The sequence below is a fragment of the Lampetra fluviatilis genome, chromosome 47 (genome assembly GCF_964198595.1).
Source record: "Lampetra fluviatilis chromosome 47, kcLamFluv1.1, whole genome shotgun sequence".
NCBI classification, from domain to species: Eukaryota; Metazoa; Chordata; class Hyperoartia; order Petromyzontiformes; family Petromyzontidae; genus Lampetra; species Lampetra fluviatilis.
The window spans coordinates 2,152,416-2,168,143 of record NC_136321.1 but is presented as its reverse complement, the minus strand read 5'-3'; the positions used below and the strand labels follow the sequence as shown (position 1 = coordinate 2,168,143).

General features: G+C 45.7%; 1 protein-coding gene across 1 annotated transcript in view; it reads right to left on the bottom strand.

Moving 5' to 3' along the window:
• Positions 1 to 12,925, bottom strand: part of ARFGEF3 (ARFGEF family member 3) — an 87,616-nt gene extending 74,691 nt beyond the window's left edge. Inside the window, exons 1-5 of the mRNA XM_078877229.1 lie at positions 12,573 to 12,925; positions 12,214 to 12,427; positions 8,731 to 8,782; positions 2,926 to 3,007; positions 1,349 to 1,483 (exon numbers count right to left, since the gene is read on the bottom strand). Coding sequence (XP_078733355.1) covers positions 1,349 to 1,483; positions 2,926 to 3,007; positions 8,731 to 8,782; positions 12,214 to 12,298 — 354 coding nt within the window. The 5' untranslated portion in view covers positions 12,299 to 12,427; positions 12,573 to 12,925. The remainder of the gene's footprint in view (positions 1 to 1,348; positions 1,484 to 2,925; positions 3,008 to 8,730; positions 8,783 to 12,213; positions 12,428 to 12,572) is intronic.
• Positions 12,926 to 15,728: the final 2,803 nt, after the last annotated feature.

Below are 15,728 nucleotides of genomic sequence, written 5' to 3'. Positions count from 1 at the left end.
TTTAGACTTTCCTGTTCTGGTAAAGAATGAAATGACAGAGTGTAAACAATACAAGCAACCACTGACCCTTATTGACCCTGGCTCATGTGAGGAGTGACCGAAAAAAGTCTGTGGCCTGACACACAAACCAAAGACAGACCACTCTTTCTATACTTGGCCTAATCTTCCATGCTGGCTAGTCATCTCGGAAGAGATGAGAGCACCCACACTTTACCCCACCACACGGGATCTGCAGACCATCGATTAACTGTGGTGTACCCATTTATACTGCTGGATGGAGACCAGGGAGTTAATACAATACAAAAAATGTCCATTGTTTTACTGCTTAGTTTCAAGTTTAAACTGATTTACCAAGATGGGGGATATCGAACCAATGACCTCTGTATTGCAAGTCCAGTGTGCTAACCATGACATCACGGCACCATTCCCTATCTTAACCAAGAACACAAAATGTAATAGGCTTCGCCAAACAACCCAGGGCAGCATCTTCGGACTCACCGTAGCTTTTATGGGTAATTAAGGAATTATTATAATCACTTTTAGAGAACCCTTTGCTCTACAACAGAAATAAGAGCTCGGTGTCTTTAACATGCGCTGCTCACAATCCTGTACTCAAGGAGCTCTACAATTAATCTGCCTTTTTAAGTAATACAATGCCAAAATAACACATACTGAGGTGTTTTTGTTATATTCCCCGGGATTTAAAGAAAATGTTGGCAAAAGTATTTAATCAATAATAAGATCATAAACTGAAAAGTTAGAATAATTTTAAATTCACCTAGTCAGCCTTCTGTATTCGTGACTCCCACCCACAGTGTCGCTATTATGTCTTCCGTACTTCTTCCGCCAATTAAATTCAACGTGTATTTTTAGATATATAAGTTAGATACATAGGAGTATGATATATGTTTACAATATTGTGAGAGTTTACTTTGTTTTCACGTTTAAATTAGCCAACAAACATCTTAAAATGTAAAAAGTGGATTTGAACCTGGCCCCCCATAACTCAGTCACCGGTGGTGACGTCACAGGGCTTCACGTGGTAGTGGAGCCCCGGGAAGGAGAGGAGCCCAGCCAGTAGCCAGCCAAGATACTCGAGGCATACATCATTTTTAATAGTAGCATGATTATTGAAGGCAAAGTGAATATTGATCCCCACTCTTTGGTTCTTTCGGTAAAGTCACGTAGGTAAAAAAAATAACAGTCACGAAAGCTTGAAATCAAGAATATTGATCCCGTTTCGCGACCAATATCAACTATAATACAGGTTTTTTGGGTTAGATCGCATGATGGATGATATTGATCCCACACAGAGGAGACTGCAGTCCACAGCACCACGAGCACGCACCTTCATGACCTCCACCTGCAGGTCCTCGTGCAGCGCCGGCGTGCTGTGCACCGTCTCCAGCACCTGGCTGAGCAGACGGTGCTCCTCCTTCTCCTCGGGTAGCCTCGACACAAAGCGCTCCTCGGCCAGCAGCCTCTGCGCACCAGCAGAAAGGAAGGCAGCTGCGTCCACCGGTGTGTGTCTGGGTCACTCCGCGTGAAAGCAACACAACTGGACGCACAGGGAACGGAATGGTGGCGTGGTGGTAACACCCGTGCCACGCGGCCAAAAGGGCACAAGTTCGATTCCAAACTTGGACGCTTTTTTTTCTGCGTGGGGTTCGTATTTCTTTCCCCCTGTTCTGCATTGGTTTCTTCTAGGTTCCATAGTTTCTTCCCAAAGCTAAAAAAAACATACCATGCAACTGGCACTGGCCAAACTTTCCCATGCTGAATTCATACCTGCAAATTACTCAGTTGGAATCACACACAGTGGTAACATCGCCCCTGACCACGAAACCATGGCAGGACCCTCCTAAAAAAGATTCTTGAGACTCAGTGAGGCTTTCCTGGGTCAACTAAACTCTATTGTTTTACCACGTAAGACCCACTATATAGCTCTTTTTCAGAAGAGACCTGGCCACAAATGATACCTCAATGAAGTGGCTTATCAAGTGGAAATTTTGTGCAGTCAAGTACTGTACTCTAAACGCATGTCTCTAAATGTGGAGGGAAAAACTGGAAGACTCGGAGAAAAATCCACGCGACCACGGGGAGAACATACAAACTCCAAATATACAGGCGTCAGGGTCGAGATCGAACCCACGACCTCCTGAATACCAGGTGAGGTAGTTAACATCTCACCACCGCGTCACCATTATCAAAGGTAATTAAACAAGCGTGACAATAATAAAACTCACACAATGCTTCAGACAGCCTGTAAGGTGGCCTACAGTTATTAAAGCCTAGGTGGGGTCTTCCGGCTCGGGCCATGTGTTGAGCTTTTCTTCTTTCAGGCTTTTGCCACGCATTACTGCGGGAATCTTCAGAAGTTGAAGTTCTTGACCCAGCAGTATGCAGTGAGAGATAAAATGCTCAACATGCGACCTAACATGGAACACGTTACTTTGCTTACGGGCTTGGTGCAGAAACTTACAAACTAAAGCTCGACAGCTGCTGACTAAATCACGCGGAATGCACCTGATCTTGTCAGATCTCGTAACCTAAGCAGGTTTGAGCCTGGTTAGTGGTTGAATGGGCCACCACCACACACAGACGGTTGTTGGAGGAGGTGGCTGGGGGGCTATGTGGTGAGCAGCAACATAAATACGGCAAATGACATTGCTGTGCTATACTATGCGTCTGCAACTATGCTTCCCACCTTCACCAACCAGCACTGAGCAGTGTGGTGAAGTATAGTAAAATAACCGCATGGCTAAGATAGGGTGAAGAGGACTTCATACAGTACTGGCTTGACAAAGCACTGAATATGCTTACGAATACCCACACGAAATTAGCCAAAAACACCCCGGAGTCTATACTCAACGAGGCCTTTCTCGGTAAACGAATGCATCCTGTTATGGTTGTTGTCATTGGTACCTGCACTCCGGCCAAGGCATACTGCGAGAGCTTCGTGTTCTTGGATTCTAGCGCCAGTCTGAACGGAGTGAGGCATTTCTCCCTGCAAGACAGCCAGACACAGTGGAAAAATGCATTACACAGCACAAAACATCATTGAGAGTGGGGACACATTCAGTTTACAAGGGGCGCTCTGTGGGTCTGTAGTGAAGCTGGTTCTCGAGAAGATGCTCTTGAAGTGCAGTCCACCTGGTCCATCATATCTGCCTCTGGGCATTAATCCCCTCCATTCCCTCACTTACATCACACCTACAACATCAGCTAGTTGCTCTTAAACTAGTCCTGAATACCTCCAAAACCAAGGTGCTATGCTTCTCACCAGGACTAAAGCAGGAAGTTATTTTTCCCCAATTACATTCCTTAAATAATTATCAAATAGAGCAAGTCAAGATCTATAAGTATCTTGGGGTCATTCTTGATTCAAAATTGAAATTTGAAGATCACATTGATTATATTGGTAAAAAGACAAAAATAAAAATAGTTTTTCTGTATCGACACAAGCGCTGCTTCCCCCCTATGTTCCGTTTGGAATTGATAAAAGCTACCATACTGCCTCTACTTGATTACTGTGACATCGTGTATAAATCAGCCCCAAGTACTGTACTGAAGAAGCTTGACTCAATGTATCACTCGGCCTAAAGACTTGCATTGAACTGCCCATATAGGACTCACCACTGTGATCTCTACATTGGGTCAAACTTAACATCTCTCAATGTTCGACGGCTTGTGCATCAGATCTTATTTATTCATGATGTACTTACAAAAAAATCTGCAGATTACCTGCTGGATCTCCTCTCCGTTTCAAAGAACATATTTGACCTAAGGTCTTCGCTCATTTACCAGCTTCACATTCCCTATTGCCGTACAAATACTGGAAGGGCCTTTGCTATTGATGCCCCCAGGGTCTGGAATGCTATTGCCAATAAACTGCAACTTGAATCACTACCTATGAGATTTTCACTCAAAACTGCTCTAGAGGAGTTGTACACCCCTAGCTGCCACTGCCATTTAGTGGCCTAAAATACAATGTTTCGCTCCGGATGATAGCTGCAAAGTATGATCTGTGTTTTGATTTAGTGTGCTGATCTTAAAGGTGCATTGAAAAATGTTGATACTCTGACTGATGCTCCTACTGTTGTGGAGTGACTCATGCAGCCAGCTATGGCTGCAGAGTTTGGTAGTACATGTTGTTAACATCGTTTATTGTCAAAATTCGGTCACAGTTCCTATGACCACTGTTTCATTGCTTGTATGGCTTTATTTTGGTGATTTTCGAAGTTTTTTGGTTTGGCCATGTTTGTTTGTTGTAGTACAGAGTTAGACTGGTGGCCTTAATCTAAGTTGTCTTGTGGTTATTGTTGTTTGACTTGCATCTCACTGGGATTTTTGCACAGTGTTGGTGTACGGTGCTTTTTCTGCAATATTTTGCTGTCTTTTTTTGGATTTTCTGTTTGCACTCAGTCACATATTCACTTTAAGATGTTTTTTGTTCGTTGCGGTTGCACCCGATTCAAGAGCCGAATGGCTCACAGGGCTATACCTAATAATTGAACTTGAACTATATAAGAAGGGTGCCACAATGGTGAGATGTTAACTCCCTCGCCTGACATGAATGAGGTCATAGGTTTGATCCCAACCCTAACGCCTATATTTTTGAAGTTTGCATGTTCTCCCCGTGGTGACATGGACTTTTCTCCGGATCCTCCGGTTTTTTCCTCCATATTTAGAATCACAAGTATTTGGCTGCTGTAAATTTCCACATGCCAAGCCACTTCGTTGAGCTATCATTTGTCGCCAGGTCGCTTCTGAAAAGTAGCTTAGTGGGCCTTACCTGGTAATATAAAAAAACATAATGCTCTATGTCATCATAGAATATAACAATGCTTCCTCTGTAAGTAGTTATTTAACGGTGAAGACACGTGGGAGGTGAACAATGTATTCTGAGTATTGTATGTACTATGTATATGCAAATTCTTTCGCACCGTACGTGGCCAACTGTACTAATCGGAGGTGCTGGGAGAAGGGCAACAAACTAAACACACACAAGATAATGGCGGCGGGGTCGGTAGCGGTAAGGGAGACATGGGCGAAGGGGTTAGAAAGCAACAATGGAACGCAGCAAGCGTGGTCCAGCACCAATCAGAACAATAAGCCACAATTACTGTGAGAAGGCAATATAGAAAAGTGGATTGAATCCATCCATACAAAGCTCCGTGTGGTCATCTCGTATGTGTGGTGGGCTTTCTCCGGGGTACTCTGGTTTCCTCCCAGATGGCAAATTCTTATTAATGGAATTGGCCAAACATTCTAATTGCAGGACCCTCCAGAAAAAAAGTCTTCGTGAGGCTTTGCTTGGAAAATAAAGGATAATTATGTTTCATTGTTAATAATATTATTGCCACTGCATGGGAAATGAATGGTGGTTGTTCTATAATAATGACAAGTACATGGCACGGGAAAATGAGTACAGCCCCGAAACTAGTTTGATCGGGGAAACACTTTGACTTTGACTCCACTGACTGTGATAATTATGAAAAAGTTATTTTCGTGGTGAATTGAATGACATTAAAGATAAATAAGACCGGCTCCAAAGGAGAAATTAAGTATGGACTGAGATGAAAGTGCTTGTAACCCAATTTGTACGGCATCTCAAGATTCATGTATGTGTAGATGCTTGATATAACCAATTTGCATTGCGCTGTCGTACAATCCTGAGTTCCTTTGCAGAAACAAACTAATGTGGCTACCATATGTACTGATCGAGAGACGACTATATTTGATTAACTACAATAATTGATCTTGTGTACAAGGAAAACTCATTATTCGTCTATGATGTGTCTGTTATGTACATTAATTGTATTCCTCTGTGTTGAAGCCTGCAGAGTTACATCATCTCTAACGGGAGACACGGAGAATTACCGCTGTGCCAGTCAGAAATCTGTTGAGGTACAACTGTAATAAATTACTTGCAGAGAGATTATGCACATCGCAGTGCTGTTATGAATTAAAAGTCACGACTATTGTTAGAATTACAGAAGAATATACAAGTACTGTGTTAAACTTCGTTAATTCTCCACAGAATTTGTTGAGGCGCCTGAATCAGGCATAAAACCGTCAATCCATGCACGCTGGCTCAGTGGCCGAACGCTTTGACCGCTAGGCTAAAGCAGATGCCAATGCGCGTCGATACAACTGCACTTCCCCGAGCCCAGAGCCACACGACGTGCATGCGTCTCATTGCCAACACATTTGGATAATCTTTAGACAATGGCATCAGTGACGACAAAGCGGTTACCCTGGTGCCTGGGTACCAGCTCTCAAACAGTCCGCTGGCTCGCTGAGTTCAATGGTATCCTGCGCTCTCGCGGTGGACTTTAGTAAGCTGCGCATCGGCATAAAATTAATCGGTAGTGAACCAAACGCATTGGCATTGTAACATCGAGCTACCAGAGCAGAATTGTATCATTTGTGACACTGGATTTGGGACTGTGGTTAAAGGAGTGATGCTCTACAGCTAATCGTTGTGAAAAAAGCAACTGTTACTTTAATTCACAGCGAAACTGTAGTCCTTCACATTTTTGTCATCTTATTCCCACCAATCATGGACATAATAAGTGTGAAACCAACATTTTAAAATTGGTGTTTAACAAGATGAACACTGTTTCTAGGGTATGCCAGCCCTTGTTCAATGAAACAATATAAATATAAACATAACTGAAAGCAACATTATTACACAAATGTGTCTTTTTCATCTCATGAAAGGAAACAACAATAAAAAAACTAATTCAACTCTAATATCTTTAAATGGTATCACAATATGCATGTATGTGATTCAATGCTAACATCTGTAGGTGGTGCTGAGTCCATGATTGGAATTCAACATTATTATGGCAGGGTCCAAGTTCCCTAAAAACAAATGACAGGGTATTGAACTTGTAAAACCTTCCAGTTGTGAGATAAACGCTTTGCCACATCACACAGCCTAATAAATTAACTGGCGATTAATTAAACCAGTTTCTGTGAGAACAAAAATTATATTCTACATCTCCAATCACACAGTTCACTGCTTGAACACTCAGATGTTGCCAACCTCCAACACTGGCTTCACCATTACTGTGGATCATCAGTGTGGTAGAGCTTGCCACTGTGTAAGCGTGTTCTAGAACTAAGATTGCCACCTTGATCAGGCTGCTGTAGATACATGTGCTCTGCTAAGACTTGAAAGGCACGGTAAGACATTTCGCTGGTAATTACATCCAGCATCATTGGGCGATTCGCCAGAATAGTGAAACAATTCACCAGCTTCCGGTCTTAAACAGAGCAAGGTGACGTCATCACTGTGAACCCATAAGGTGCAGAGATCAGAGGGGGAGGAGGGGGGGTTATTGTAATTAGATAATAGATTATAACATGAGTTGCACAAGCTATTTCCAGCTCTCGTGTATATGCTGAAGGTGTGTTCCCAATGTTTTTATTCATCCGGAATATCTGAAAATGAGGTCTTGAAATTTGAGATCCGAAATATTTTTGGATTGATGTGACATTATGATAATTAAACTATTAACATATAAACATGTTTGAATTTAAGAGATGTTTTACGAATTGAACCTCATGTTACAAACTGTATTTGAATGATTACAATACAATAAAAGTTAACAAAATGGAATACATTCACATACAATACTAAATAAAATACAAAATTAGACCTAAAAACACAAAAATACAGATTCATTACATGCGTGTTGATGACATTGGCTCATATAAATCACTAGGGCAAACAAATCATCAGTTTGGGAATCAAATTTTGACCCCTAATAGTGACAATTCATCGACCTGTGCACGTGGTGACTCATGCCATGCTCCATTTTTTCACCTTCGTGTGTGCTGCAGACATCTATAATGGCCCTATCAGAAGCAAAACAACTCTGCAGGGTATGTCTAGCCTTCGTGCCAAGAAAAATGCATCTGTCACAAGAGATGGGCTGAGGCAGCCTCGGCTCAAGTGCCCCACGCTACCCAGCTGCAGGCAGAAGTGGCGTCGCGACAAGGGGCTGTTAATGCAAACAGCTCGATTAATGCAGAGTATACCTCGGAGCTTGCAAACAAAACACTGGAGGCGTGTCTGCTGGTAGCACTCCATGCAATTTTTTTATTGCTACATTAATCAAGCTCGCAATTTACCCGGTTAGCTTGCGCATCAATGTATACAAAAACACTAACATAGAATTGGCCAAGCGTTCAATGCGGGGCCTTCCTTAATACGCATTTCCTCGATATATTAATGCATTATTAGAAGAATTTGATTAAATAGAAACAATATGGACTGATTTCAACGTCACTATGTCTCAGCATGAGTCTTTAAAAGCTGCCACAGTCATGTGATAACTGTACTGGAAGTCATCATAACGGAACCGGTAGAAAAACTAAAATAACTTTATTAGTACCGAGGCTCCCACAAGCCCATGCAGGAGGGCGTGTGGCACAGTTTGGCGGTCGTGTCGCTACGGTTCTCTGCGGTGAGTACAATGTCTTTAAAAGCAACGGCGGTATGCCTCTCTGTAAATAAAATTAACGCTAACCGTTCGCGTGTTCCGAGATTCAGCGGTGAACGGGACCCCCCCTGCAACTTCCAGATCTCTCGGAACGGGAAAGGGTTCAATTGATCTCTCACTGAACACTAGATGCTGCTCCTTCATGCTGTATACTAAATGCCACACAGTGAGTGTGGTGTGCTGAGTGGGTGTGTGAGATGGGCAGCTGGTTTACCTGAGCTGATGTGGGGGGATATCAGTTCCGTTTGTGTGGGAGTCCAAGGTGTCTGCACACAAGGGCAAAGGGACAGCCACTCATAAGCATGTGCACGCACACCCACCGTGGTCCGATTAAATATGCAGGCCCATGCCCCTTACAGACGATGCTATTTTAATAACGCATTGCCAAGGCAACTTGAGCTAAAATCTCAGGGACTGTGATGGTGTCAAAGGGCAGGCTGAGAATGCACTGCCACCGACAACATGAACAGATTGCCTTACATCTTTGTTATAGCATTACGAGTAACTGGTGGGCAACATTTTCCCAGGTGTACATTTTGTAAAATCAATACACACGTTAATCACATGCACATACAGTACAAAGATCTCTTGTATGGCCTTAAACAGACTGTTGGGGCAGGTGCAATTATAGAGAGCACCTATGAAGATCGACACGGCACACGAGGCGGTGGTCTGGCACCACAGACAGCCACCTTTGTCTCCCCAGTGTTGATGTTCACGCACTGCACAAGGTACTCATTTAAGGCCAAGTCGACCTAAGAGACGTCCGGGACCAGTTATAATACGAGTGATATAACTTGCTACAAATGTTAACCATGGCTGGGAACCTAACCCAGATCACCCAATCACTTTTGCAAATGAGACTATCCTGGTCTCTTGAGTTCTCACCCGATTAAACAAAAATAAAGCCAAGTGGCCAGATTTTTAGTACAGTGTGCTCACTGCTGCGCACCACTTCCTACTTTTTGTTCTTTCACATAGTTCATACAAAGACAAAGCCTGAACAGACTTTTGGGGGAATTGCTATTAGCGAGCGCCTATGAAAGTATGCAAGGCACACGAGGGAGTGGGTGGCTAGCAACCACACCTGGTCGCATTTGTCTCTCTAGTCACGATGTTTACACACTGCACTAGGAATTGGACTTGGTTGAGGCCGAGTCGACCTAGGGGAGAACCAGGACCGGTGTTTGCCGTGAGTGGGAATCGAACTCGGGTAGCCGGGTTCGTCGCACAGTGTGCTAACAGCTACGCCACCGCTCCCCACAAAAATACATACCCACAAGAGCCGCCATTCGCCACAAACTGATGTCACCATGACGCCTGTGCCAGGCCAGGTGCCATGGGATGACTGACTGATATGACTGTCAGATGCACCAGCTGTGCCCCCTACCGTACCAACTTGCTGCATTGTATCTGCCCAGAGCTCCGCTCGTTGTGAGCATCGCTCCTCTGCCCTCCGTTTTTCTTGGAGGGCGACTGCCTCCAACTGCCCAGTAGCGTCCTTCACGAGTCTTATCCATGGAGGCCAATCTTGACACCGCTAGTAGTAGTCTTTAGCAAGTCCACTCAGCTCCATATTTTCCTGTACCGCATCACTTCTCTTTTCCAGCCCATGTAGTGCCCGTTTAGCCCCCACACACACATACTTTCACGTACATAACTGGGCCAAGCCTTTGTAAAGCTCAGACTATCCCGGTCAAACCAGAATGTTTGTAAACTTTACAGTGGCCTACTGGCCTGTATAGAGAAATCCATGCAGCCAGGACTGCTCTTCTTCTCTGTAAAAAGCCACGTGGCTCTTGGAGTTAACGCCTGCCCCAGGGCTTGACAGTCTGATCACACTAATGCGCTCCAACCACACACACACACTCTCTCGTTATACACAGGTACAATGGTGAGCGGTGGCGCAGTAGATAGCACACTGAGTTGTAAACCCTGCCTAGCCACAGTTCGATTCCTGGCGAGTGATATCTGAACCGGTCCCGAGTCTGTCCGTCTCTTCACTTGACCGACCCGCAATGACCAGGGTGGTGAAGTCTGGTCAATCAAGCTGATGACCGACACGGGGTGGGGAGGCCTTCATCCAGCAGTGGATTGACAAAGTCCTGAAAACGTATATGTTATATACCTATACTGTAGATACAAAGACAAATAGCTCACTATAGCCTTAACAGACTATTGGGGCAAGTGCTGTTAGCGAGTACCTATTAAGGCCAGCAAGGTACACGAGGGGGTCGGTGGCCAGCACCACGCCCGGCCGCCTTTGTCTCCCCAGTGCTGTTTACACAATCGCACCGGGTACTAATTTAAGGCTGAGTCCATTCACACGTGAATACGCATACAGTACAGACCCATACATCGTGCATACACTGTACATACAGATGCACCTCCGATGAGCACGGTTGGCTACGTAGGGTGCGAAAGAAGTTCAGCATACATACTGCACATGGTACAGCACTGACACGCATATATTGGTCACGAACTTGCGGTGACGTTACCACTGCGCTTGTGCCAGGCTAGGTGCACTCCCGAGGCCACAATAAGTGGCACGGGACAGACCCAGATGGTGCCACGGGTTGGCTGAGACGATTGGCAGATGCACCAGCTGTGCCTCCCCCCCCCCCCCCACTGTGCTAACTCGCTACACTTTATCCGCCCGGCGCTCCGGTCGTTGTTGTGAGCGTCGCTCCTCCGCTGTTGTCGGAGGGCGACTGCCTCCACCTGCCCAGTAGCAGCAGCAGCGTCCTTCACGAGTCTCCTCATCTATACACACTAACACACTCGCATACTCTACGCACAGAAGACTCATCATACATTCTGTAGACTATAACGCACAGAGTATTGGACATACACAAGCACACACTCACACAGAAAGACAAATATATCCCATGTAGCCTTATCGACTGCTGATGCAAGTGCTAATACACAGACAGACGCTTACAACAAAATCCCCCCATATAGCCTGGCCGACACGGCACACGAGGTGGTGGGTGTACAGCACCACGCCCGGCCGCCTTTGTCTCCCCGGTGACGATGTTATACACACAGCACGCTAGGTACTCATTTGAGGCCGAGTCAACCTAGGGGGAGGCCCAGGACCGGTTCAGACAATCGTCACCGGTATTGGTGGCCGCTCACAACTCACATGCAACTACTGTACGCACATTCATACATGACACACGGAACAGAAACCAAACATTCCCATCGTGACCTCCACATCCCCATGATAACTCCCTCTCTGTAACAACACTGAAGTCACTCCAGTGATGGTGATCATGGTGGTGATGTGGGGAGCGGTGGTGCAGCGGTTAGCGCTACGCTGCGCTACGAACCCGGAACACCCGCGTTCAACACCAAGTGACGATTATCTGCACCGGCCCAGGGCCTCTCCCCTAGGTAGACTCAGCCTCAAATGTGTACCTGGTGCGGTGTGTAAACATCGCCCCTGGAGAGACAAAGGCGGCCGGGCGTGATGCTCACCACCCAGCACCCTTCGTGTGCCGTGCCGGCCTTAATATGAGCTCGCTAACAGCACTTGCCCCAACAGTCTGTTATGTCTATGCGGGGGATCTTTGTCTTTTTGATGTCGGTGATTATGGCGGTGATGAGGATGATTATGGTAGTGTGATGATCGTGACGATGATCATGGTGGTGATGAGGATTGTGATCATAGCGATGGTGGTGTGGCTGGCCTCACCGCAAGCCAGGCAGCACGCCTCCCTCACAGCCCTGTGCTTGTTCCCGCTAGCCTCCTTGGCCAGGCTCTTCAGGGCCTCCTCCATCGCCTATTGATCTTCGCTCTGCTCAAATATCTTCTCCTCCTCCTCCACCACCACCTACTACTCCTCGTCCTCCTCCAGCGAGCAGCAAGAAGACCATGGGGTCACAGGACCCAGGCGGTGACCGTGGCTCTACAATGTCGAGAAGCAGCAGCAGCAGTGAACAGCGACTGTCGTAGAGGATGCTGATGAATGATGTTTATCAATCTACGACGACAGTGATTAATCTACGATTATGAGGAATCTATGCTGAAAATAGTGGGTGGTGATGCTGTACCTGCGATGATCTTCGGTGATGAATCAATGAAGATGGGCGATTATTAATAAACGCCAACGATTATATTGGCGATGATGACGTTTTCTTTAAGATGATGATTATGCGAAAATAATTATGGCAATGTTGAATTACGGCACACATACGTTGACGATGATGAATCTGTGTGGACGACGTTGAACCGATGCAATTGATGACGGTGTATGATGGAGTCTATGATGACGAGTCGATGATGACACTGATGAAGCCTTGATGTTAATGATGGTGATGATGCTGATGGTGATGCTGTACTGTATATACAATCACACAGCTGGCAGATGGCGCAGACGCGGCAATGGGAGCCGTGGCAGGGCCGGGCCGCGTCTGACCAATGGGGAGGGGGGACAGGGGGCGTGAGCTGGGATCAGCTGTGCCGGGCTGGCACCACCCACAAAACACGACTCAACACAGACAAAGATCCCCCGTGTAGCCTTTCACAGACTGTTGGGGCAAGTGCTGTTAGCGAGCACCTATGAAGGCCGGTACCGGCACGCCGGGGGGGGGGGGGGTGGCCAGCACCACGCCCGGCCGCCTTTGTCTCCCCAGTGACGATGTTTACTACACACTGCACTAGATATCCATTTGAGGCTGAGTCGACCTCGGGGAGGCCCAGGACCGGTTCATATATTTGCTCCACCAGCATCACCAACAGCGCAGGAGCACATCAGCATATGATCCAATCAGCTGGGAAGCTAAGCGGGATTTGATCCTGGATAGTTTCCATAATGCATTAAACAGGTGAAAGTATTCTGTGTGGGCAGTAGAGAGCACTACTTTTGTATGGCCGATGTACATGGTGATCAATTAATTGACCCCTAACATGTTTGTTCCTTTGCATATTCATTTCTATTTTAAATAAACCTTTTAAAATATATAGAGGATTGCATGGGGATCACAATACATCTGGACCACCCAGTAGATACAGAGCAACATCTACAATGTCACATTCGGGTGGTCAAGCGAGATAACCGCGGTGGTGTCTTCTTCATATTTGTGAATCGGGCATTGAATCGTGAAATGTTGTATGGCCTGTTCTGGATGACCACAGTCGCACACTGGAAAGTTTTTTTTTTACTTTCAAGTATACGCATCTGCCATGGTTTGTCCACTGAGATCACTGGATGAATTGCACCTTATAAATGTGTATAATTATAAAAAATCAATCGCTGTTCTATATTTCCCCCCATGTGTTCTGGTCCATGTTCCAGCACGGTGAAGTATGGCTAATTTTCCATCACTGCCTGCTCAGCGTCGGGAGATCACATGTAATTGTATGTTTAACTTCTGTTTCACTGTACGTAGCCGACTATGCTAATCGGAGGTGTATGATGCGCGTCAAAAGATATATGTTTTTACGTTTCAGTGCTCGAATAGGTGAAATAAAGTGGCAAAATTAAACGTGGTGTTTTATTGTTGTTAGTCACTTGGCTGAGACCATTATTAGCTTGGATATTCACATGAGTTGGCTGAGACCTGGGTTCAAACTTCAAAGCCATGGTCTCGGTATTAGCCTCTTGAGCCACCAGCCACATCACGAGCAGTAACTTCTGTAAGGTCACCGCCACCAATGCTACCTACTATTACGATACATCCTACGAATGTTACCAATACCAGTCACTCCAATACGTGTGTATTACAGGACTACAAAAAGACAGATCCCCTGTTTAGCCGTATACACAATGGAGACAAATGTTCGATTTCTGCTCCCCGGTGTACGCATTGACGACACCGGTGAAAGCAAGCAGGTAACAGAGTTATCATGGGAGTAGTTATGGAGAATACGCTACTCAGTAACAACATAAATAAGAGGACCATATACCTCTGTCCCTCCACATTAAATGTTTTTTATACATCCCATCAGCCACAGCGCCTTCTGGTAGTGCACAATTTCCACAGCAGTCACTAACAGTGGCAATAACAACAGCATAGGAGGTGGGTGAAAATATTAATTTAGGGGCTCAAATAAAAACAATTTATGGAGGGCTAAGTACAGGATATGTAATGAATATGTTTGTTTCAACGACTTTAGAAATGTAATGTAAGGTTGCCTCTAAAAGAACACGTGGAGGACGTGGGTTAACCGTTTGCGTCAGTCTAACTTGTTCTCTGCGAGTATGGTACCTTGCGCTCTCTCAAACTAAAAACGAAACTTTTTATTTTACCAGGTAAGGCCCACTGAACTATATCGCTCTTTTTCAAAAGCGATCTGGCCACAAATGATAGCTCAACCAAGTGGCTTATTTTGCGGACATTTACAGCAGCCAATTACCCTAAAACGCACGTGGAGGAAAAACCAGAAAGAGAAAAGTCCACGCGACCACGGGAAGAACATGCAAACTTCCAATTTAAAGGCATCAGGGTTGGGATCGAACCCACGTCCTCCATATCAGACAAGGTAGTTAACATCACGCCACCACGTTGACGAGTCCAGCTTCGAGAGGGATTACTGCAGAGGCTGTTCGAAATCAAGCTGGTTAATACGTTTGAGGAGGCTTAGCACTGCATGTTAGCCATAGCCACCCACCCTCTATGGTGGGGGCAAGTGGAAGACCCTGAAGAATTGTATTTTAATTATTTTAGCAGATAATACATTATTAATATAGGGCCAACGTGTGATTTTTGGGGGACCCATGAACTGAGAGTAAGTAGTCCAGGAGTTGAGCTGGAAGCTTATTTGAGGGCGCGCGTGTTCATTGGTCCCACGTTCCACTGTCACAAGACGCCCTCCTGGTGCAAAGTTCCGCCAGCTCTGAGGCACCGGGACTTTACACACGGGGACGGGCATCTGTCAGCTGTGCAAACTCCCGTCGGATCAGCCTCTTGGCCACCCTCATTTTGGCAAACGTGGAACTTGCAGCAGCTGGTAGACATTCCAGGCCACAGGGATCTAAGAACTTCTCAATGGAGAGCCACGGTGGCGAGATGTTAACTACCTCGCCTAGTATGCAGGAGGTCGTGGGTTCGATCCCGACCCTGATGCCTGTATATTTGGAGTTTGCTTGTCTCTCTCTCTCTCTCCGTGGTCGTGTAGATTTTTCTCTGGGTCTTCAGGTTTTTCCCTCCACATTTATAATCAACATGCGTCTCGAGTATTTGGCCCCAATAATTTCCACATGGTAA